The sequence below is a fragment of the Barbatula barbatula genome (genome assembly GCF_947034865.1).
Source record: "Barbatula barbatula genome assembly, chromosome: 4".
Lineage (NCBI taxonomy): Eukaryota > Metazoa > Chordata > Actinopteri > Cypriniformes > Nemacheilidae > Barbatula > Barbatula barbatula.
Window position 1 is genome coordinate 5,798,984 of NC_136768.1, and position 23,462 is coordinate 5,822,445.

Here is a 23,462-nt window from a genome sequence, read left to right on the forward strand (position 1 = left end):
GGAGGTTAAACTGTAAATCCTATACATCCAACCTCTTCTTATAGTCCTCATCTCACTTCTGTCATTTCTTCTTGAAGGCAATTCCATTTCTTTCTCTGCTTTCAACAGGTAAGTGCTGTCTTGTAGGCTGGGAATATTGTAATAACAGTTAAAATATTGTTAATAACAATTTATTATATTTCTAATTAGTGCTTCTAGACACAAAATGTGTCTCAAAATGTGCTGTATTTTTTCCAACGTTTGATTCTGTTACAATAAATGTGATGAACAAAAAGCACTTTGTGTTATTCCCTGTTAAATTTAAAACAAGATTGAAATAAAGTTTTGTGCTATGTTTTATGTGTTGAATAAACAGTTGAAGTTGAAGTTTTGCTGTCAGTTGGTCAAAAGTCCGCCAGTGACCCAGGGTTGTATTGTAACCAAGCTGTGTATATGAGTTGCATGGGTATGATACAACCTGGGTTACAGGAAGGTGATTGACATCCTGGACATTACAGAAACAAACCCTTTCAATCATCACATAAATCAATATAAAATTTGATTCAAAATGTGTTAATTGTTTTAATGTATTGTATGTCTACAAATAAAAAATATTTTCAAAGTTTAACTTTTCCATTTCTAATGATTTGAAAAATAAATATCCAAACATCAAGAATTAAGCCTTTTTTAGTTTGTGGCCCCCAAAATAAAGAGTTATGATCTTAAACGTATGGTTTTAAATAAACCAAAGACATATAAAGTTTGGTTTATTTTTCTGATGCACAAAATGAACAATAAAGATCTATGTTTCATAATATGCCATAAAACTCTGGTCCCCCTGGACCCATCTTCTAGGCCCCCAGTTTGAGACCCCTGGTCTAATGAGTGACTTTAAAGTCCCAGTGAAATTACAAACGAAATGTCAGATTTTTTCATGGATCGTTGCAGCTTTTCTTGTAAATCGTGGTTCATTTTCTTTTTAAAATGTACCGTCCTAATCTTCTTAAAATCTGAAAATGCACTTGCGCCCTGAAGTGTCTATCCATCTCAAATGACGTAAATAAGACGGCTTGATCCGTTAACTCCTCCCCTTTAACTGTCAGTCTACTGCCAGTTTCATTTAAAATCAACGAAACAACATTTTTACACATCCAATCAATTAGCAGTGAAAAACGCAAGTCACGCCCACTAATGTTCTCCTTTGAAATTCCTCTTCACTCGGAAACGTGTCAGAATACGGAAGTAAAAACGATCTCATCTTCCGGTTCACAGGGACTTTAAAAAGTGTGTAGCAGTGGGTGTGTCTCAGATAACATTATTTACGTAATTGTGCCACGACAGATCATATGAAAATCATAAACATAAATGCATGTTAAAAGAAACACACGGCTTCTCCTTACAAGTGGATATACTACCAAGAATCGCGAAACAAGCGCGAAATTACTATAAGACCCATCTGGCACGGATCGATATATCAGCCATTATAGTTCCGTCTGTCGGTTTCCACACGGACACCTTTGACGAACACACAGGAGCGCCCTGTGTCTGCTTGAGATGGCGGCTAGAACGGAGAACGCGAGGGCCGAATAAACACGAAACCTACGCGTCCACGACTTCTCGAGAAGCGCAAACCGTGTTATTTACCCCGCTATCTTCACCGCAACAAAGCAAATGACCACCATGGAAGGAGGGAAACCCTCCCTGCCGCTGGTTTACCAGGCCGTACAGGCGCTGTATCACGACCCGGACCCTGCCGGCAAGGAGCGCGCCTCGGTCTGGCTGGGAGAGCTGCAGAGATCGGTGCGTACACGAGCTATCCGGAACAGGCCTAACGCGCCTCGTTATTATTTTACAAACTACAAAAGCATTGCGATGTGCAATTCATAATATCATTTGACGTTATGGGAGCAGCGAAGGTTTTTTAGCCGCCACCAGCCGCGGTGTTTGGAAGTGGTGGTGGTCACGTGTGTTTGCACTGTTATGGGGGTTTATTTTGCATCCGCTGTTAAATTCATCCGATATGTATGTGGTTTAATGGTTTAAGGTGAGTTCGGGGTGGATTAAGTCAGCTACTTTAGCGGAAATAGCTCATGTAAACACCGATCGTAGTGTTCGTTATCCAGGCTGGTTGAATTCAGGCGTGTGCAGTCAACGGTTGTGCCTCAAAATGTCGTAAAATAATCGCATAGGTCGCATTTTGGGTTTTCACAACGAGCACCGGGTCACACTTTATAGTGTCTTGTATCACTGCAAGCTTGCAGTTTCCGCCTTTCTTCTTATGGTCACTTGGTGGTTAGTTTAGTTCCGCATCAAACACTGTCAGATCATGTTCGGATTATACACGAGAGAATCTGCTGAGCGTGAGATTTACTGAAAACAGTAGAAAATACATTTTCATTTAGTATAACGTTAGTGCGTGTGAAACTCATTTGTACGCTGATCTAGTTCCTCGTGGTTGTGTATTACGGGCCTTATCACACGAGTGGTTGGTTTCAGGTGGGTATGTCTCTTTGCATGATAGATGTCTATCTTTATCCGGCACGTCTGCTCTTCTTGTTTATTTTTGGATCTTTCCTGTTTATTCAAAAAGAAAAAACAAGTCTGACCTGATAGTCAGTATCCAACAACGATTTCCAGGTAGTGAATACTTGTTTAAATGACATCAGCTGAACTGAACGAAAGCAACATGGATTTGATCAATATATGCGTTCTTATCGTTTCACTTTATTCTATTTAATAAACTCGGACAGCGCATGTTAAGTGCAATTCTCATCTTGTGCTAAACCTTGCAGATGTATGCATGGGAGGTCTCAGACCAACTCCTGCAGCTCAAGCAGGACGTGGAGTCATGTTATTTCGCGGCCCAGACCATGAAGATGAAGATCCAGACTTCGTTCTACGAGCTTCCCCCAGAAACCCACAATGCACTGAGAGACTCGCTCCTGACTCACATACAGAACCTCAAAGACTTGTCTCCCATCATCATCACACAGGTATAATTGTTAGGCGTGGGCTCTCCTGGTCCGCATCGCCGTAGAATGTCATCAAATACAGATTTTGATGATCTCATACATCTGGCAGTAATGACCAGATATTAGACAAGCAGTTATAGGTGTTAACGTGAACTTTCTAGCGCACTATATTAAGAAAGCTGTTAAGAATGTGCCACTGTTGTTCAAATGTCGCTCTCTCTCCAGCTTGCATTGGCAATCGCAGATCTGGCTCTTCAGATGGCCTCGTGGAAAGGCTGTGTTCACACTCTCATAGAAAAGTATGAACATGTTCCAATTCCTGTCAACTCCTTTTTTTTATCGAATTGTAGAAAATGAAAAGTTAACTCTTATACTTTTGCTCCTTGCAGATACGGTAATGATGTGTCCTCCATGCCTTTCCTCATCGAGATTCTCACCGTCCTGCCAGAGGAGGTGCACAGCCGATCTCTAAGGATCGGGGCCAACCGACGGACGGAGATCATTGAGGATCTGGCCTATTACTCTACCACTGTGGTCGCTCTTCTGGTGCGAACTGATTCTCTTTCTATCAAACAAATGCCTAGTTAGTCAGCTTGAGTCCCGCCCTTACGTTTAGACATGTTCTCGATTCACGAGTCAGTTCTCATGATGAGTTATCATTCCATCCATGCAAATGTTAATGAGCTCTCTTGATATTTAGATTGCGGTGAAAACTGCAAATGAATGATGATGATGATGTAAACATGACTGTTGTTGTTCTGCTGACCAGGTGACGTGCACCGAGAAGTCGGGGAACAATGAGAAGATGCTTATCAAGGTGTTCCGATGTTTGGGAAGCTGGTTTAATTTAGGAGTGTTGGACAACAATTTCATGGCCAGCAATCAGCTGCTGATGATATTGTTTCAAGTGCTGGTAAGATCCTAAACAAACTCAAAGTCTGTCAATAAAGTACAAGATTTAAAGGACTAGTTCATCCATATTTGCCCAGGAATGAAGACGTCAATTTAACGCATCACATTGAATAGACATTAAAGAAGTCAATTTAATATTGTATTTGTTTTCCAAGTCACTGAACGTAATCCTGTCATTGGCTTACACTCCAAAGCAATCCATTTACTAAAACAACCTTTCCCGCTTCATTGCAGCAGAGAGATGAGACATCCACGAACCTCCACGAGGCGGTGTCCGACTGCGTGTGTTCCGCGCTGTACGCGATTGAGAGCGTGACCACCAACATGCCTCTCGCCTTGCAGCTCTTCCAGGGGGTCCTCACTCTAGAAACGGCATACCACATGGCTGTAGCCCGAGAGGACCTTGACAAGTATGTGACACACGGTTTATTTTTGATGTACGCAAGTTGTGCACATGTCCAACAGGGTGGCTCTGTGCCAAAACCATGTGAGCCGTCTTGTGTGTTGCCTACGTAGGCAGGTACCTTTTAAGGCAGCTTCCTAATTTAAATACAAGGGACCGGTTTTCAGACTCTGAGCTTTTCCGAGTGCGTTATGGGATTGATTTATTTTTGTAACAAGGAATGTTTCAAGCGCCTTGATAATTTGGTCAACCTTGCGTTTTGTATCTGGCTTCATAATATGTTGGACGGGTGTGACGTCGCCTTGATAGCCCACTAGGGATATTTTGGGACAAAGCTTGTAATTTGTGTTTATTGCAATTTATTAGAAACTGTGTTATCTGCCACAGGGTGCTAAATTACTGCCGGATTTTTACCGAACTGTGCGAGACGTTTTTGGAGATGACTGTAAGGAGTCCTGGGCAGGGTATGGGAGATCTTCGCACACTTGAGCTGCTGCTCATTTGCGCAGGTCATCCCCAGTATGAGGCAAGTGTGAATTCTGACACATTCACTCATATATTTAAATCCATGCGGCTCAAACAGGAAGTGACACATGTAAATAATGTACAGAGGTATTCAAACATGTTGATGATGTTGTTTGGGCTTCATCAGGTGGTTGAGATTTCATTCAATTTTTGGTATCGTCTGGGAGAGCACCTTTATAAAACGAACGACCCGGGGCTTCACAGAGTGTTCAGGCCGTACATACAGAGACTGCTGCACAGCCTCGCTCGCCACTGCCAGCTCGACCCAGATCATGTGAGTTCACTTGTCTTTTTGTCTCATTCTTTCTAAAATGCAAAAAGATTATTTTGAACCAGATTTTTGTTAACATGTCTTAAAAGTATAGTTCACCCAGAAATCTAAAAGCTGTCTTCATGTACTCTCCTTCCAGTTCCAAATCTGTATTTCTTCGTTCTGATGAACACAAAGAAATATATTTGGAAGAATGCTTGAACCAAACAGTTCTTGGACCCCAGTGACTAAAAATGTATATATTTGTTCTCTTGAACACAAAAGAAGATATTTTGAAGAATGTAGAAAGCAAACGGTTCTGGGGCACTTTTGACTACCATTGTCATTTTTCTACTATGGTAGTCAATGGTGGCCGAGAACGGTTTGGTTACAAGCATTGTTCCAAATATCTCTCTGTGTTCAACCAAACAAAGAAATGTATACAGGATTGGAACAACGAAAGAGTTGGTTATTCATGACAGACTTTTGGGTGAACTTTCTCTTGAAAACGATAATGTGACCCAGTTTTATTGCACTTTTCTGGGTGTTGCTCTGTATGTCATTTAGCCGTTTTGTTTTCTTATACAGGAAGGAGTCCCAGAGGACACAGATGATTTCGGGGAGTTCAGGATGAGAGTGTCAGATCTTGTTAAAGATGTTATTTTCCTTGTAGGCTCTATGGAGTGTTTCTCACAGGTAGGGTTTCAATTGGTAGCAATAGAAACCGTTAGTGAAAGTTTTGGGAAAAGACCCCCAGCAGTATAATTTAGTAAATCATTTTTTTCATGCTGTAAAAAGACAACTTTTCATTCATACCTTGTAAATGTTGTGTTTTTGTTAAAAAATTTGTGTTTTCTTTTGTCAGCTATATTCAACTCTAAGGGAGGGAAACCCGCCGTGGGAAGTAACTGAGGCTGTTCTGTTTATAATGGCATCCATTGCTAAAAGTGTTGATCCGTGAGTATTTTTGTCTATTATGAACATTTCATTACATTTAAATTTTACTCTGATAAATGTATTTCTGTTCTGCACATGGCAGTCATTATAACTCTGAAATGTCTCCCACTGCTGTTTGACAGTGAGAATAACCCCACTCTGACAGAAGTGCTGGAGCAGATTGTGATGCTTCCCGAGAGTGTCCACATTTCTGTGCGCTACACCAGTATCGAGCTGGTCGGGGAGATGAGCGAAGTGATCGACCGGAACCCTTGCATGCTAGGTAGGTCTTTAGGAAGAGAACTGTTATTTATGGTGGTTTTCTCTACAGGACGTTTGGGGTGCTTACAAATGATTTGTGTATTACACAATTTTGTCTTTGTGGGTTTCTGATGTCTGTATTTGTCCTGCAGATCCTGTTTTGAATTACCTGATGAAGGGGTTGAGGGAAAAGCCGTTGGCATCTGTGGCAGCTAAAGCCATTCACAACATCTGCTCTGTGTGTCGAGACCACATGGCGCAACACTTCCAGGGCCTGCTCGACATCGCCCGCTCCCTCGACTCATTTGCCCTGTCTACAGAAGCTGCCGTTGGCCTTTTGAAAGGTGCGACACCCATCTACACTACAGGGATCTGTGTAATAAAATATTATAGCCAATATGCAAATTGGGTAATGCTAACATTAAGAATGACAGGACACTTGTGGGCACCATATTGCTTTTAAACAACAGTCCTGTAAAGGATATGTTGACCCATATTGAACCAGTCAGGATGGTATGCAGCAACTGTTTTGATAAAACCTACAAATGTCTTACCTACAGGTATCTTTGCACATTGAGTTGGTAAAGAAGGAAGTATTTTAACGTTGAGGCAAAATAGACACATTTCCTTAAAAGTTCTAGCATTTTCTGTTGATCTTAGTCATGCTCTTGTTGTATGACTGGTTTGGTTTAAGTGGTGCGATTGGTTTGTCTCAGGCACAGCACTGGTGTTGGCCCGTCTCCCCCTGGAGAGGATCGCAGAATGTCTGAACGATCTGTGCGCCGTTCAGGTTATGGCACTGAAAAAGGTTAGAAACACGTGACACTGTGTTGTCTTATACGTTACTGTGTGTTGAACTTTCTAAAGACAGTGTTGTCTGTGTCTAGCTCCTTGCTCAGGACTTAAGCAGTGGAAAGTTATCAGACCCCACTGTGTGGCTGGACAGACTGGCGGTTATTTTCAGGTTAGTACCATAATCCCATCAACGATGACACGTTTATTTTACGAGTTGTGCCATACAAGATAAAAAAACTAAATTTGCATATATGGAGGTATTTGGCAAGAGTCACTGTTACTATTGTTTATACTTTTAGACTTAAGTTTATACTTAAGATGTTTGGGAAGACATCACTCATATCTCAAACTGTGTGACATGCTGGTGTTCATTTTTTAAAATTGGTACTTAGTTTTAGGCCTAATAAATGAACCTTTAAAAAGTCACGAAAATGCTGTTAAGTGTGTTACAAATACCTTATTCATTATATTTTTCCCCATTAGACACACAAACCCTATAGTAGAAAATGGACAGACGCATCCTTGCCAGAAGGTCATCCAGGAGGTATGCTCACCTGTACTATTATTGACATTTTTTGTTTCAGTTCTCACCTGATCTTCATCTTTGTATTGCATCTAGATTTGGCCAGTGATGTCGGAAACGTTGAACGCACACCGGAGCGATAATCGGATTGTGGAGCGCTGCTGTCGTTGCCTGAGGTTTGCAGTGCGTTGCGTTGGAAAAGGCTCCGCCTCCCTCTTACAGCCTCTTGTGACTCAGGTGTGTGCACGTTTATCATCTCGCATGTGTATCTGACTTTAAAGTAAAATTCTATGGGTCCCTAAACATTTCTAGAGCCGGTGGAGGTTTTGAAAGTTGTGTCTGTGTTTCAGATGGTCAGCGTGTACCAGGTGTACCCTCACTCCTGTTTCCTGTACTTGGGCAGCATCTTGGTGGATGAGTATGGCATGGAGGAAGGATGTAGGCAAGGTCTTTTGGATATGCTACAGGTAACACGCGCCCACAAAATAAATCTACTCATGTGATTAATGAATTATTAAATGTAAATGTGTTTCTGAGAAAATTGTGTTTTTATGATGCATCAACTGGAAAGTTCAATGATCCAAGTAGTTTACATTTTTTATACTTGACTTTTTTGAATAAAATATTTTATCATATTTGTTCAAAACCTGTTGTAGGCTCTCTGCATGCCAACCTTCCAGCTGTTAGAGCAGCCTAACGGACTACGCAATCACCCTGACACGGTGGACGACCTGTTTAGACTCGTCACCAGGTACAATTAAAATCGAATCGGATCAGATTTTTTACCCAGTTGTTATGTGATGATGATAACCCTGTTCTCGGGCGCTCAGGTTCGTCCAGCGCAGTCCGGTCACGTTGCTAGGCAGCAGCATTATCATCCACATCATCCAGTGTGCCATCGCCGCCACCACACTGGACCATCGAGATGCCAACTGCAGCGTCATGAAGTTCATCCGAGACCTTATTCACACAGGGGTCACGAATGACGTAACTTTGCCTTTTTTTCTCTTCTGATTGGTCAGTTTAGAGTGTGTAACTGATTCAGTCTTGTTTTGTTGCATGGCAGCATGAGGATGACTTTGAGTTGCGGAAGCGTCTGATTGGTCAGGCCATGGAGCAGCACGGGCAGCAGCTGGTCACTCAGCTCATCAACACCTGCTGTTTCTGTCTGCCACCTTACACCCTGCCCGACGTTGCTGAAGTTCTCTGGGAGATCATGACCTTTGATCGGCCGGTAAATTAACAGTATAACAGACCGAAAATTATAAATTTGAGCTGGTTTGTTAAAACAGATGCAAAACATGGGCATCAATGTCCTTTTGCCATATCTGGTTTTTAGTTGTGACATGTTTTAGCATTTTCCTCAATTTCTTTGTGTTTGTAGACGTTTTGCCGCTGGCTGGAGGCTGCACTGAAGGGTCTCCCTAAAGAAACAGCGGGGGGCGCTATATCAGTCACACATAAGCAGCTCACCGACTTCCATAAGCAGGTCACAAGGTGAGTTTGTCTGTACCTGCATTCACTTTAGCTTTTTAAAACTTGTCTTCTGAGGTATTGCAAATCCGAATTAGTCTCGGCAAGTCTGAACAAGTACCCATAACCAGTCGTCCAGGAGCTCGACGCATCTCATACTCCTGCGCCCAAGCAGATGCCTCGACAAGCCTCGACCTGAGAAATGTACAGATGCCAGATACATTTTCTGACACATGAGTCACAAGCATTTAACCTGTGACTGATGCAACGCGTCTTTACTCGCCAATGTTCAGGGCTTATTTGGAAATGGATGTGCAAATAGTGTTTTGTTATTCTAAATCGTCACATTTCTGGTTTGATGTCTTGGTTCATCCTCATCTAAATTTTCTCTCTGTTCCCATCTTATCAATCCGTCTTGCACGTTCAGTGCAGAGGAATGTAAACAGGTTTGCTGGGCGATAAGAGAGTTCACCCGACTGTACCGATAGCTGTCTTATGTCTACTGATGCTGCAAGGCCAGGTGAGAGATTTCTGTGGATCAAAAATTGTTACAATAAATGTCCATCAAAATGAATTTTTAGACAACAGTTTTTTAGCATTAATCGTGTAAATTTAAGGCCAATATATTTATGTCATTATTTGTTTAACCCCAAAATATTGAATAAGCTGTTATACATTTTAAAGTGTATTTAATTTCTAAAAATCTCAATTGTTTTCTCTACAGGTCGGATTTTTTGTTTTACGAGCATTCGGAAGAAGAGGCAAAGGGGGAGCCATGTTGACCACTGTTGAGAAACTAAAGGGAACTCTTGCATGAAGGATTTGGGGGCCTTGGCACCGTGGAAAGCCAACCAATCGGATCGGAGCTCTGGAGCGGCCGGGTTTCAGGAAATTGCCTAGCGGGTGTCAAAAGACAGAAGCCCCATCCCTCCCTTTCCCCTCGCGAAGACACTGATGCCAGCCTAAAGCAAGAGAGAGGGTGGGTTACGGAAGGGACGATGTTCTGGGGGGGACCAAGTTTGGGACATTAAAGCGTTTACACCCATTTCAAAACGTGAATGAAGTCTGCATCAGTCAGATTTTGGTGGGATCCATCGGAAGAGACAAAAGTGAGGATGTGCCTGGTTGCAAATCATAATGCATCGTTAAAAAAAGAGACTTGTATGTTTTTAAAAACAAATGGAGATTTATTTTCATGGACGTGTGTTTAGAGATGGCTTTGCTGTCAGTGCCATAAAAATGATTACCAAATGATTGTCACAAGCAGCAAGAGCCTGCGGGACATTTCAAAGGGAGAATCCCGGTCGAGTTGGCGTCACCTTTGACCTTTTTAAAGTTGGCTGGAGTTTTATTCGTACAGGTTATGCTGTAAAATACGGAGTGGACTGGCAGGTGCTTTTTTTTTGTTCTTTCACCATCGTGGCACATGGCATCGTAGAGACGCTGAAATCCTCTTCCGAGCGTGTGCGGCGGCCATTGTGCAAACAAATAAATCAAACATTGTGAGGAACGAACAAACCTGTTGTCTCGAGTATCATTTCTTTTTGGATGTAGTTGTGTGGATAAGAACAGATTTGCACTCTCAGAACCTGTTTGACCGGGTTTCTTTAAGAAAGTTACACGGGCCCTTCAGGTCTGGTTTTTCTGAGTCACAGGGTAAATCGAACCCTCCTCTTTTGTTTGTCCTCATCGAGGTTTTGCGAAGGCAATGCAAACCGCGCTTCTCACAATTACATGTATAATCCTTCAGGCAACCCTCCCTTTACCCTTCCAAAATTGCTGATTGAAGTTATGAAATGCCATGTAGTGACAACTTCGGGCCATTAGACTGATGTCTATTAGTAGACGTATGTAGAGTATGTTATGACAAATTCACAACATAAAAGCCAGCGAATCATACAGTGGAAAACTGACATCGTGCCTTTTGAAATACTGCAATGGTATTTATTGAAATATAACATTTTAAAGACTTTACATCAAAAATAAAACATTCCTGTAGGAATATTCTTGAGACCTTACGGTGAAAAAATAAATGTCAAAGGTGTGACCTCCATTGGAAATGCTTTTGGCTACGTTTTTAAGCAAGGCAGCTGGTAGGACACCTATATATTCCAAAGGACCTTCAGACCGGTTCATGGACTGAAGTAGGTTTCTCTATTGAAAGAGAAGTGCTGAGTAATGGTGGTTTCAGGGAGAAGCACCAGTTAATGGATGTTCTGAGGCCAGGTGGCTTGAGCGTTTTGACTCTGCAACAGTCTGTGGAGCTCTTTAAATTGCTCCACTGTCTGGTCTTTCAAGTCAGGGTTGGAGATCTGCAACCTAATGCTGTCTGTAGACCACGAGAGCTCGCCGGAGAACATTTCTGTTAGGATTCTTGCTACAACTGGAACGACCTAGGAAACAAAAATGTATGGTCTTTAAAAGGTAAAATAAGGACTTAATATGCTAAATAGAGGGTTTAAAATGATTACCATCACAATCTATGGTAGATTTGAATAAATTATGAGTAGTTACTGTCTTAGATGCTGATTGGCCAATACAGTTTTTCGGCAGTGCTAAAAGCTATGGTAACGGCTGTAACAAGAAACACCTGTTCACCTGACAGTTGTGTATATCAATGCACACCAACAATAGAAGCCGTCTGTTACCATCAGATTGCATGTCAGGCACTGTATGTTCAGACCAAATTGCATAATAAAAGAGCTTTGTATCAAAACGTTTAAGAGGCACTCAAGCTTGTGCAAGACATGCATTTTATCAGTGTTTATTGTCTGTGGGATTGACCCCTGACCTTGCTGTTGCAAGCACCATGCTCTACAAATGCATGAAACGCATATTTACACAACAATACAGCATCTAATAACTTGTTGCTTAAATTACTTAAAAAATATTTCAATTTAGATGTATATTAGTTTATCCTTTCCCATTCAAAATCAAACAAGTAAACGTGAGTCTTTTCTCCATACCTGTACAATAATAAGTTTCTTCTCCTTTGGTTTCCTGTCCGGCCAGTCCTCGCCAAAGCAAAAGAAAATCTCAAAAGGAGGAGGAGTGGGCGTCTCTCCCTTCTGATACAGGATAAGATCTACAGAATCATTAAACACAATATGTTATTATAGCATGCCAGAATCTGCTAGATCAATACAAGTCAAGTTCCTAAACATCTAATTCGCTATGTCATCCCAAACCTGTATACCCCATAGGTTTTGAATAACGTAAGGGTGAATAAATGATGACAGAAGTTTTATTTAGGCGTGAACTATCCCTTTACGGCCCGATCACACCTCTAGGACTACAACTTTAACCATAAGTGTAGTTTTAAAATCATTCTGAATTTAAGAAAAAAGTCGACACCACAACTATAACACAAAAAATACAGAAAAATGATATTGTTGGAACCTTATTTTCAGCTGATGAACGACAAAACCATCCATCAGAATGTAAATGGTTTGTAAATATGAAATGTTAAAGTTATCTTTCTAGCTTGCGTCATTGGTGTGATGGCTTCTAATGCTTTTCTCATTACTCTAATACAGAGGAACAACGATCTGCTCTCTCACCCTGCAGGAAGTTGTTCAGGCTGAACACCCTAATCTTCTTTTCTCGTTCTATCGGATTGGGTGGTCCCTGCTCGAGGACACCCGGCCCGGACCAGAACACTTTACACTGACACAACCTGATGGCGTAAATGTCCTGTCCTCTGATCTCCAGAATCAGCCCTCGATCCATCACGTCCAACAAGTGATCGGTGTAAAACCTCTGCTTCTCATTCTGGACCTCGGCCGTTCCGGGAAACAGAACCTGGTGCAGCGTGACCGGGCCGAACAGTTCCACCTGCTCCGGTGTGGGTGCCAGGTTACCGTAGTAAAGTCTACAACCTTGAGGGTTACTAACAGTAAGGGAACCGGTTGTTCGTCCTCTGTATTGGAACTTGATGTCGAGATCTGTTACTGCAGACGAGGAACAGATAAAAGGAATTAATAACAAATTACGACAAAAACAGGGATTTCAACACCGCTGTGGTGTGCATTAGTCAGAAGTGAGTAAAATATTAATTGAAGCTTAAATGGTTATGTACACACCTTCTGCTGTCTCATTTCACTTAAGCATTACACAAAAAGACGAGGTGGGACTAGGTTGTTTATGAGCATTATGGATGTCTTCATCCCAGCACCATAAATCTCGCATGCAATAATTAAGACAAGGTATTAAAATCTTACAGGGCAGCATGTGAGGACTGCTCAGCAATTCAGAGATGCAGGGATGGATCTGGTTTTCCACTTGAGCTGGCACCTCTTGCATCGGGGTGTCCACAATATCCGGTGGGCCAACAGAATGGGTGACTACATCTTGAAGGGCAGGCGGAGGTATAACTCCAGAACCCATTCCTAGACCGTTCAGATGTCCGCCGCCATGAACGGGATACGACACCTGCTCCACTTTGATCGGACCGTGACAGGTAAGATGTGATGTCATAGGGCCACCTCCATTGGGGTTGTTATGGACAACTTCTAAAAGGTTGATTGGAGGGTTATGGTGGGCGGAATTAAAGCCGTCGCCAATAGGAGAAGTAAAAGGAACGTCGACTCTGGGAGGGTACGCTGGGTAGCTGGGAGGTTCGCCGGCCCTAGGATCTGTTGATAAATTGTTTTACATTTTATGAATTTTGTTGTATGAAACAGTTCGGGAATTTACATAACACACCAGAAAATGTAAACGAATTAATAAATACCAAATTTAAAAGACATCTGATTTGAAGAAGTCTTACCAATGGTGAGGTTGATGAAATTCGTCAGCTGAAATGAAAAGATTTTTTTTAATCTAAAGACAAAGAGTTTTGAGTGTATTGCTACGAATTTATGGGAATGGATTCTTCTTGTTTTAATGGATTTCAACACAGGGAAGTGTTTTGAATTAATTTCTCCTGACTTTGCAGGTAAATCGATCTAGTCTATCTTAATATGCACTTACCTCCTCCTCCTCGTCTTCTCCTGCATCTAAAATCAACAAAATAAATCATTTATGGGCTCATTTATCACACTCCAGTGAAATAGTTTGACGAATATGTCTTTCATAATGTGTCAGTACATCAACAAGAAAATGATTTCCCTACAGTTTTACTAAATTCGCTGTTTGTTTTCAAACACAAAGCTTTTATTTTAGTGTCTGTCAGTTTTACCTCCATTGACTGACTGGTCGCACACCTCGTAGATCTTATAGGGCTGCACAGGGGTGTCTTTAGTGCCATCATACTGAAGTCTGAACTCTCTGCTTTTGTTAAGGGCACAGCGGAGGTTGGCCTTCCATTTGGCTGGATCTGGATCGTCCACCCCCTCCTGGTATTTGCCTGTCTCCAGAGCCCAAGCCTTCAGAGACCACAATGAATACAGGTGTTTATTTCCTTAACATCAATGCTTATTTCCTGTTTCAACACAGGACTTTTTTTCTTATAGTAAGCTTGTTTAACCATGAATTGCTTGTCACTGCGGTGGTCTAAGGGGGAGAGACCTTGTCGTCATGGAGAGCTTTCGATTGGCCAGTGTAGGATGAGTCATCAATGTTTGTTCTTTTTTGTTACTTGCTCTTCTCTACATTTTAAAGTGACTTTGGCCCAAATGTAGATGTGCTCTACCATATAGATTACCTCAGAGACATAAATTAAAGTCAGTGCTTCCTCAAACATAAAAGTTTGCAATAACGAAGTCAAGTGGAACTGAAACTCGGTCCAATTTTAGTTCTCTGAAAAGAGGTTTTATACCGAAAATAGCTTCTCCAACATATCGCTAAAACCTTTAAATATTTAACTTAAGCATGATGTGTGTCTTCATGGCTACTTCCTAAGACCGAGCTAGAGGTCTATCACTCAAACTCACTCTTTCAAGCTGTTTCTTTCATGTTTAGTCATGAATAAATACTGGAGGAGTGAAACTACAAGTGAAACAAACACTCCCTGTTTTAGCATCTTTACATTTTGAACTCTCATTTATTGGGTCTCTTGGGGCAGATCGGGTAACAAGGAGGGCTTTTGGTAAAGTGAATTGAACAAAACGGTAAGGAGAAAAATATCTAAGGCTGGTGTCACATCTGAAGATTTTTATTTCAAAATCCCCCTACCAGTTTCTAAACCAGCACGGGTGCGTTGCCAAATTACTTGTTTGGTTTCAGTGCAAAACATCTGTAGTATCATTATTCACCTTAAAAATAGTGTTCTCCTCTTCCAAGGTTGGCATGTGACGTGTGGCATGTCTCCAGGGGATCCGGAACAGCCTGCGCTCTTGATTTAGCCAGTGCAATCCTGGGTACTTTCCACTGTTTATCTTGATGAGCAAAGATTGTTTACTTTACAAATGTCTGAAATGATCTTCCTCTTTTAATTTCCCTCCATCTTAAGTCATATAGTATAAGAAAAAACTGTTCTTGAGCATCACAGTTCACCTGTGCCAGCAGCCATGGCTTCAGACGAATCCTCCGCGGTTGACAACTCATGATGCTGGTCCGAAGACGATGCAAGCTGTTCTTTTGGTCAGTTGTCGTCTTTAACTGTGACCTGTTACTGCAACAAAGTTTGTTTTTAAAGTAGTTCATTGCAATAATGGGCTTTAATAATATAAGGCAATGTCGTAACGTTAAACGATATTCTGCATGTTTAGATTAGAAACACAAGTTTGTGAGACAGAAGGACGCTGTTATAGGCTACAACAGTTCAGAGAATGCCTGATAAAAGTATCCTCCACCCAATTTCAGGGCAAAAGGTTAAAGAAATCTTGAGGACAAAAGCAGTGCTATGATAAATGTGACATGACGTGGGCCCTCGGGCCTTTGCCAAGTCTTCAAATCTCTGCTATCAAAGCCGGACGCTTGTGGGAAAATAGAAAGTATGCAGGTATTCGGTTTAAAAAGCTCAGCAGCGAGGAGGTCATGTTACCTCTGTAAATAAAACGACAACATGACGGAGCACAATGACAGCCGAATGAACGAACCATTATGGCTGATCTTTCCTGCTGGAAAACAATACAAATACACCATAAGCTGTTTTATACTAACTATCTAGCATTTTGTCTAGCCTTATTCCAGTCGGATTTAATGACGTACTATCGGATAACATCCCAAAAAGCAACTCCACAATCTATTTGTTTCCATTAAACCAATTGCAGCTTCTATTATAAACATTGAATCCCTTAGAATTGTAATTGTATTCTTCAGGATATTTCAGCCGGGGTGTTTTCATGACCGAATCCGACTATGCAGAAATAAAAAGGGGCAGTGAAACCTTAAGGTGTAGTAGTTGTTCTTCCTAAACGACAGTCATGAGGCTTGATTTCCTAAATAACCTAAACGTCTCTGAACGAGTCACAAAGTTGACACCACGCTTAAGGAAGTTCAACGCTAAATGCAACCTTTTTTAAATTCTGCAATGATAAAAGAAACAATGGAAACCAAACGCTATAAAGTCACGTTGACTTCGTGCCCTGTTGAAGTAAGCGGGATCCTTAATAATAAATCTGTTTGCTGACCTCTGGTTCGGTTCCTTTAAAGCCTTAATGAGGAATTTGCTTTGCATAATAAAGCGTGGGATCAATTGGGGTGTACAGACACAAAGCATGTCTCACTTTAAACATTCAAATATCTACTAGGGGATTTAAACGAGGCGATGTAAATATTTCCTCAATGAACATTTCCTCAAGAATCACAATCTTGCACGGACGCCTCAATAGCACGTTACCTGTCCATTTATAGCACACGCACATTGTTACGATTCCGAGGCAACTAAACTCGGTATCCACCGATATTGAAAGTTTAGTAACAGGTGCAAATTGATTAAATAACACGAAAGCGCTCACCTGCAATGAAAGAAGCCTTGCGTACTTCGCGTATCTTTCTTCGGAACTTGAACTCGAGACCGACTCCTTCAAAGCAGCATTACCCGAGAACTTCAGGTGAGGATATGATGAACATCAAATGCCCGTGGACAGGACCGATCACCGGAAGAGCTCTCACATAACCATGTTGTTTTTGACTTGACTGGCAGAAGACGACGCAAGACGTATTTGCAGAAGTAGAACAGGTACCACCCTTCCGGATGACAGGGGCTAATGTAAACGGAAGTGGGGTGTTTCATTTTTCATAAGCACGCAGTGAAGCGCCCGTCGATGTTGTAGCCTCCAACGAAAACAAGAAACACTTTAGAGCACTTTATAGCGCAGTGTGGGTTTTTATCACATATCAGATCGCTTCCTTGACGTATGGGATTTCTGCCTGTATATTTGCATACACATGACACTCACAGATAGTGAGTCCAGCGACGTTACTAATGTTCAGGTGAGATCACTGTAAATCATATCAACTGATCAGATGAGTCCTATAAATCGCAGACATATCAAACCGCAGTGAATTCACCTGGAAAATGCTGTTTTATGGCTAAAATAAACCTTAATAGTTTTAAAAATGAAATTATTTATTTGTGTTATTCAAATACATATTATTATTCATACTGCTTGTATATAAATATATTATTTATATTCTTTTCGTATCATTAAACTGTCCACAAAATTCACAGGTCTATTTAAAAAAGGGCATCTGTGATTGCGTAATGACGTCGTGCATAACCTGACGGGGTTTCCGGAGCAACGGGACTTGTTAGGTCTCGAGCGCTGGCAGGAAGAAGTGTTTTGGCGCTTTAAAAAACGTTCGGCTAAATACGCTTTAAATTCATTGTATTTTCGTAACGCTTTTGCCTTTGACCCTCAAAAGATTGTACAGAATAGTCGTATTAAACCGCCGTTTTGTTCTTTAAAAGCCTGTTGTATTGTGATTGAGCACTTATGTACTTGTGCCACTTAAATCTGATTTAATTCAGCAGGTTTACGCCTAAAGACTTTGATATCTGTGAATGTCTCTTAATCTGCTGTGAATGACATCTGGAGTTTCTTTAACACTTTTGGAAAACGGAGGAGAACATTTTGATTTTGGTCATAAAACTTTTGGCAACTTTTTTGTTTCGTTTGGTTTTGCTCTGTAGATATGATGTCAAATTGACCTGCTTATTTAACGCTAAACTGTAATTGCTTGGTTCGATTATGTTAGATCTGTGTTACATAGCAGATCTGACCAGTCTGCAAGACATTGCACAAATGTCTGGTGACTGCAGGAATAACAAGGGCACGGCGATTTTCAAGCATGCTTAACGTGTGGGATGGAGCAGACCAAGCACGATGACCTCATACAAACATTGGTATACAGTCGAGATCAGTCCTTCAAGAACATTCGAGAATTTCTCTGTCAGATGGACATCAGCGTTGACAACATGACAGGTTTGTACCTCATTCCCTCAATTGTTTACTCTATATGTAAAATCAATATTATACATTTATCTTCAGGCAGGTCTAAGGAGGTAAAATCTGAATCTTCATCTTTTGAGAAGGATGAAAGCGTCCCAACCTCTCTGTTAATGTTGTGCAAACAGCTGAGGGAGAGAATATCCCAGAATTCACAGCAGTACTCCATCTCCAATGAAGACCAACAGGCTCTGGTCAGTCTTAAAAATATACCCAACCACGATTCTAAACAGTTCTAATTGTGTATCTCATTTGTTTTTATTTTTGACATGCAGTCGGCAGTACTGACCAGTGAGCTAGGTATGATCTGGCAAGACCTGAAAATCTCAACTGTCGATACCACGCTGACCCATGAAGAGAATGTGCAGCTGCGCTGTCAGACCTTCAGTGAGGTTCTACGCGTCTGCGAAGAGCTGATTCTGCAATACCTGCTCTTGATGGACACTTTCAGGAAGCGTGGCGTCTTTACCGACTACGCCAACCGAAGCAGACTGGCAGCCCAGCTGGCTTCAGACTGCACCAACCTGTAAGCTTAAATTCTCTATGATCACATGGTGCAACATTTCTGCTTCATGTAATAGACTGTATCTGTTTCTATTGGCAGCTTGAATGTGCGGTCCATTAGATGTAGGATTGTCTCGGGAATTAAAGCTAAAAGAAGGGTCAAATCTGGTGCTGTAACATTTGATGATGGGCAGGCGCTACGGGGGGATTCACTCAACGCCCCATATGAACATGATCATCACATCAAACGTTGTATGACAAGCGTGCCAAGGGAAAAGACTTTGGCGGATGATCTCAAAGAGGTGTGTTCATGTGTGCTTCCAAGAGTGAGAAATATGCTTTTTTAATAATTTAATAATTAATATCTTCAGATTGAGGTGAACATTGGAGGGCTGGATCTTCAGAATGTGTATGACCTCCTACCTTGCAACGTGGAGGCAGTCATCTGCAAGATAGACACAAAGGGTATGACAAGACACGCACAGATATCTAAACAAACAGTGATGGGATGTTTCAGGATGTCAAAAGATGTAATTTGTGAATTTGTCAAGATTCCACAGATGACATAACCAGTATACAGAAACAAGAGACGGATGAAAGTCCTTTTCAAAACCGATTTCGAATTAAGGTGACCGAAACCTTTTTGAATCTCTAATAGTTTTATTACAAGTTTTATCCTCAAAAAAAAACTTTTCTTAGTCATCCACAATTTTAATATTATACGTGAAATTGATAGCAAGTGTTCAAATCATTTATACATCTTTAAATTTAAACTTCAGCACATAATCCATCATATTCCAAGCACCACTTTAATTTCTAACTAGAGCAAAATTCCATATTTCAGCTTTTCAAATGTTTTAACAATTTGTCCCATCTTTCAGGGATGCCATTCCATGCCTGACTTACACAGGGAGACACTGCTGGAGGAGCTAGAGATGGCACCTCTCTTCCGCTCTTCATCCCTGCTAGTCCTTCTGTTCACTGAGACCAACTCCAGCCTGGAGGATCATATGAACCCGAGAGAGGATCTGAAGAGGTTTGACTGCTACACACTCAGCATTCATGCATCAAATGTAATAAAAAAGGGTCAGTTGGTGTCTTCATGTTTATTTTTAGGTTATTACAGGACAGCGATTGCGAGGATGACACAAGCCTTGATATGGATCTGCCCCCGCTTCTTAAAGCCCAGAGCAGCTATTGTTCCAGCAGACTCCAAAAGCTCAAACAAAGACTGCAAAGAGAAATGGAAGAAGTGAAGAAAGAGAGGAGCAACCAAAAAGCTCCTGCAGAGAAACCTCCGCACCCACAAGGAGCGGTGGTCAGCGTAGTGGCACCACCTCAAACCATCTTACACACAGCACCAGCCAGGGTTTCCGACAGAGTTCTCCCAGAGACCATCAAACTTAGCATGTACCCACCGGTCTACAATGTATTTACAAAAGAGGTGTTGTTTTTATCACAGGCAAATACACATTGAACGTGTTTACATATTTTGCATAATTTTTGTATAATTTGTACACCTTATTACTTATTGAAATAGTGTACAGTGGTTTTATATGTAATCCTTTTAACTTCAGATCGATTCAGCATCACTTGCTCAAATGGACCAGAAATTGATTGAAGAGGAAATAAAAATGAAGAAAGTTTATGAAGAACTACGCAAAAGTATTTCAACAAAATATTTTAGCCTTGATGAGGTAAGCTGTGGTCCCTTACAACGCATTGTAAGATCAATTCTAATGCACAAACAAATTGTAACCAAGAAGACTGAATTACTTGATTTTGTGGGGAATATTTCTGTAAATATTTTGTCTTGTAAGGACCCCAGGGTTGAACCCATTCCGACTAATGCCACGTGCTGCCCGAACAGAAACAATAATCAAAATCTGTTCAACCCATCACTAATACGGCTCAACCCACACAGCATATCACACAGGTGTGCAAATGATCTTTCTCTACACTCTCTTACTGCATAGACTGGCTGGAATGTTGCTGCTTCTATTCTATCACCATTGCAATCAAAAACAAGGTGCTTGAAGTAACAAAATGCTCTGTTGGTCGCTTAGGATAAAATCTTCGTTGCTGATTTCAGATATAAAATCACTTCTGCACTGGCTTTTTTGTTTACTGATATTTACTTTGTGCAGAGAGAGGATGGAGAGGGCATTAAAAAGGGAGAGGCCTGTGGATGTATCCACACGGGCATACAGAGCCTGGTTTAACTGGTGGAAGTGCCAACTGTCATTCGATGATTACCTTAACTATATTTCCACCCAGGTAAGTTTGGTGATAGGAATATGCGGTTCTGAATACAGAATAATTACCTCTTGAAAGTGAAAGAAATGAACAACATTCTGAAAAATTGCTTTTTGTCTGCTATGGTTTTGAAGGACTCTGATTATCTGTCAGTGATGTTTCACCTGTATGACAGTGAGGATGAGGAGGAAGAGAGAAACAAGCTGGCACGGCGGCAAAAGAAGGAGAGACGAAGGTCTGTATCCATTTATCAACAGCTGGTGTTTGCAGGGTTTCTTGGCTTATCCTCCTTGTGTCCTCAAGAATACAAGAAAATGTATGAGATGACTTAATTTAGTAAGAACATTTTCCAGACATTAGTTGTAATGCGTAGTTTCATGGATTTATAAAAAAAGGATGCATCATGTTAGACCGAAAAGAAGGAAACACGTCTGATTATGCTGAGGTCAGCAAATGGTGAACCACGAACATTTTGTTGTAGGCTTTATACGTATACTCTGGCAATGTTCTTTTCCAGAAAGCAGCAAGAAAGGATTCATTTACTGTGGGAAATGAAGCAGGAATATGTTCCTGGATTCTGGAATGTCAACACCATAAGGATGGGAGGGTTGGGAAAAGATCCAGAACTGGAAGGCAATCCATTTTTACATTTAAAAGAGAATTGGCAGTTTACTGTATGAAATGCTGTTACATCTTAGAAAATCCATTGTTATTTTATATCCAGAATGCATGAATGGACACAGATTTGTCTGCTGTGTGTTTCAGAAAAATATCCAGATGGGGAAATACAGGATGTGGTGAGTTTATGTTCTTTCCCTTATAATCGGGCTTCTGCTTTTCTTTCACTTGACCCTAAATCACTTTAGCTGTTGATGTTAGTATAGAGTATTTATTTGGCATAAATCATTTTCACAGACTTTTTTTGTGTAAAAAACACTTTATTAAACTTTTAGCATTTCAAAGTAAAGCTCAAAGCAAACGAAAAAGTATAAAAAATAACCACTTTGCACAAATAATCTCCCTCTTTGCAGAATAATAAAAAACAGTGTTTATCTGAAAACACACGTTTAAAAAAAGTAAATCTACAAATAAATGCATTCATCAGTATTCTGTTGCTTTACATCTAAGAAGGAGAGTTTGTGTCTTGGAGAGCCGGGTGAGAGCCAAGCTGCTGAATTGTCGGATGGAGAACCGGTGCAGGCCAGGCTGGAGAGGGTCTGGAAAGCTCTCTGTTTACCAGAGGGACAGCGGCTAGACATGGCCATCAAATACAGCTCTCATGAGTACAGGGACCATCTGCGGGAGGTAATGATGATGAAGCTTGCATTCCATCACGGTGAACATCTGGGTATGCAGGAGGTTTGTGGTTTTGTGCATTCAGGCGATCACTGCATGGGAGCAGGCTGCCCGGTTGATCCAGCGGAGGGAGCTGTTGTTGGCACGATTGGAGGAGTTTGAGAGGGAGGCATCTGACCCCAGCAGATTTTTTCAACAAGGTATAAAAGGCAAAATTATTTGACATCTTTCATGCATTTGTAACCATCCATAATGTATAAACCTCTTTGCATAGCTTTATCTTTCAAAAAAGGAATGATAAATATTGGAGAATTATACTTTTTGTTCTCTTGTACTAATAAACACATGCATGTGCAGGTTTTCACGGTTCATCTATGGCTAGAATGGAAGAAGCAAGTCGCAGAGAAAATCTCAGCTCTCAGATTTCCGCTGTCGATAAAGAATTGTCCAAAATAATCAGCCACATCACAACACGTTTCAATGACAACATCACTTATAAGGTGAAGATTCCTGCTCACAGCATCAGTACACACCAGAAACCCAAGTTTTATCCTGTTTTTAATTGTGTCACAGGGTCGACAATACAAAGAAAAAATGCGCTGGGATCGTACTGAGATGCTGTACTGGCTTCAACAGGAGAGGCGGGTACAATCGCTGGAAAGGTTTGCACAGGGACAGACAGCTCTACCTGCGAGGCTGCCTCCTTTAAATCACAACAGGGAACTTTACTCTTTTAACCACGAAACCGTGGAGGACTGTATCCAACAGTCACATCTGAGAGAGATGAGTCACACGTCCAGTCACAACAATACTTGAAACCCTTGTCAAAAGATCTACAGGATATGATTAAATGGATTATGGGACATTGTTTAAATTTTTTAGTATTTAAATCTGTGTACATGTAGAACTTTATTTATATATTTTAAAGGAGTCTTTCTTTTTAATCATAGAAATAAAAAAATATTGTCCGTCACACCAATGCGTGTGTTCATTTTGTTATTATTTGTAGCAACCACTAGTTGGCAGTGCGCTCTCTCGGGTT

General features: G+C 41.1%; 3 protein-coding genes across 11 annotated transcripts; 2 read left to right on the top strand and 1 right to left on the bottom strand.

Annotated features, from left to right (window-relative positions):
- The first annotated feature begins 1,210 nt into the window (after positions 1 to 1,210).
- tnpo3 (transportin 3) lies at positions 1,211 to 10,541 on the top strand. Its single transcript, XM_079454650.1, has 23 exons — positions 1,211 to 1,779; positions 2,772 to 2,972; positions 3,177 to 3,250; positions 3,341 to 3,497; positions 3,721 to 3,864; positions 4,098 to 4,273; positions 4,654 to 4,792; positions 4,919 to 5,065; positions 5,630 to 5,737; positions 5,907 to 5,998; positions 6,121 to 6,260; positions 6,391 to 6,582; positions 6,955 to 7,046; positions 7,126 to 7,202; positions 7,517 to 7,577; positions 7,653 to 7,793; positions 7,907 to 8,023; positions 8,213 to 8,307; positions 8,387 to 8,543; positions 8,623 to 8,790; positions 8,941 to 9,053; positions 9,457 to 9,549; positions 9,754 to 10,541. The coding sequence occupies exons 1-22, from the start codon at positions 1,651 to 1,653 to the stop codon at positions 9,515 to 9,517; spliced, it is 2,781 nt and encodes a 926-aa protein (XP_079310776.1). The 5' UTR covers positions 1,211 to 1,650; the 3' UTR covers positions 9,518 to 9,549; positions 9,754 to 10,541.
- Positions 10,542 to 10,946: 405 nt separating this feature from the next.
- Positions 10,947 to 17,274, bottom strand: irf5 (interferon regulatory factor 5). 4 transcript variants are annotated; one of them, XM_079454661.1, is made up of 10 exons: positions 16,871 to 17,274; positions 15,465 to 15,582; positions 15,224 to 15,346; positions 14,209 to 14,395; positions 14,001 to 14,026; positions 13,798 to 13,825; positions 13,250 to 13,663; positions 12,590 to 12,979; positions 11,996 to 12,114; positions 10,947 to 11,422 (listed from the first exon to the last, which is right to left on the bottom strand). In XM_079454661.1, exons 2-10 carry the CDS (start codon positions 15,513 to 15,515, stop codon positions 11,234 to 11,236), a joined length of 1,527 nt encoding a protein of 508 aa, XP_079310787.1. In that variant the 5' UTR covers positions 15,516 to 15,582; positions 16,871 to 17,274; the 3' UTR covers positions 10,947 to 11,233. The 4 variants fall into 4 exon arrangements, with proteins under 4 accessions (XP_079310787.1, XP_079310788.1, XP_079310786.1 ...); XM_079454662.1 differs by having other exon boundaries at positions 15,465 to 15,576; positions 16,871 to 17,207; XM_079454660.1 differs by having other exon boundaries at positions 10,955 to 11,422; positions 13,762 to 13,825; positions 15,465 to 15,576; positions 16,871 to 17,096.
- On the top strand, positions 17,112 to 23,395 carry ccdc87 (coiled-coil domain containing 87). Of its 6 annotated transcripts, none has more exons than XR_013786533.1 (19): positions 17,112 to 17,348; positions 18,114 to 18,340; positions 18,407 to 18,558; positions 18,640 to 18,890; positions 18,969 to 19,170; positions 19,240 to 19,333; positions 19,420 to 19,496; positions 19,750 to 19,904; positions 19,985 to 20,312; positions 20,446 to 20,565; positions 20,689 to 20,804; positions 21,016 to 21,145; positions 21,259 to 21,359; positions 21,642 to 21,757; positions 21,849 to 21,921; positions 22,256 to 22,429; positions 22,506 to 22,620; positions 22,778 to 22,920; positions 22,994 to 23,395. XR_013786533.1 is itself a non-coding variant. In XM_079454652.1 (19 exons), exons 2-19 carry the CDS (start codon positions 18,223 to 18,225, stop codon positions 23,234 to 23,236), a joined length of 2,670 nt encoding a protein of 889 aa, XP_079310778.1. In that variant the 5' UTR covers positions 17,112 to 17,348; positions 18,129 to 18,222; the 3' UTR covers positions 23,237 to 23,395. The 6 variants fall into 6 exon arrangements, 5 of the variants coding, with proteins under 5 accessions (XP_079310778.1, XP_079310777.1, XP_079310779.1 ...); XM_079454652.1 differs by having other exon boundaries at positions 18,129 to 18,340; positions 21,890 to 21,921; positions 22,253 to 22,429; XM_079454651.1 differs by having other exon boundaries at positions 17,115 to 17,348; positions 21,890 to 21,921; positions 22,253 to 22,429.
- Positions 23,396 to 23,462: the final 67 nt, after the last annotated feature.

What these genes read in the sequence shown, in the direction of transcription:
- tnpo3 (XM_079454650.1), top strand. Translation starts at nt 1,651, where the DNA reads ATGACCACCATGGAAGGAGGGAAACCCTCCCTGCCGCTGGTTTACCAG. An exon ending in ATTGCTAAAAGTGTTGATCC is followed by an intron (nt 5,999 to 6,120) that starts GTGAGTATTTTT and finishes GCTGTTTGACAG; the next exon opens with TGAGAATAACCCCACTCTGA. An exon ending in ACACAGGGGTCACGAATGAC is followed by an intron (nt 8,544 to 8,622) that starts GTAACTTTGCCT and finishes GTTGCATGGCAG; the next exon opens with CATGAGGATGACTTTGAGTT.
- irf5 (XM_079454660.1), bottom strand. Translation starts at nt 15,515, where the DNA reads ATGAGTTGTCAACCGCGGAGGATTCGTCTGAAGCCATGGCTGCTGGCA. An exon ending in AGCCATGGCTGCTGGCACAG is followed by an intron (nt 15,347 to 15,464) that starts GTGAACTGTGAT and finishes TTGCTCATCAAG; the next exon opens with ATAAACAGTGGAAAGTACCC. An exon ending in AGGAGAACACTATTTTTAAG is followed by an intron (nt 14,396 to 15,223) that starts GTGAATAATGAT and finishes TGGTCTCTGAAG; the next exon opens with GCTTGGGCTCTGGAGACAGG.
- ccdc87 (XM_079454652.1), top strand. Translation starts at nt 18,223, where the DNA reads ATGGAGCAGACCAAGCACGATGACCTCATACAAACATTGGTATACAGT. An exon ending in AATATTTTAGCCTTGATGAG is followed by an intron (nt 20,566 to 20,688) that starts GTAAGCTGTGGT and finishes TTGTCTTGTAAG; the next exon opens with GACCCCAGGGTTGAACCCAT. An exon ending in CAGCAGATTTTTTCAACAAG is followed by an intron (nt 22,621 to 22,777) that starts GTATAAAAGGCA and finishes ATGCATGTGCAG; the next exon opens with GTTTTCACGGTTCATCTATG.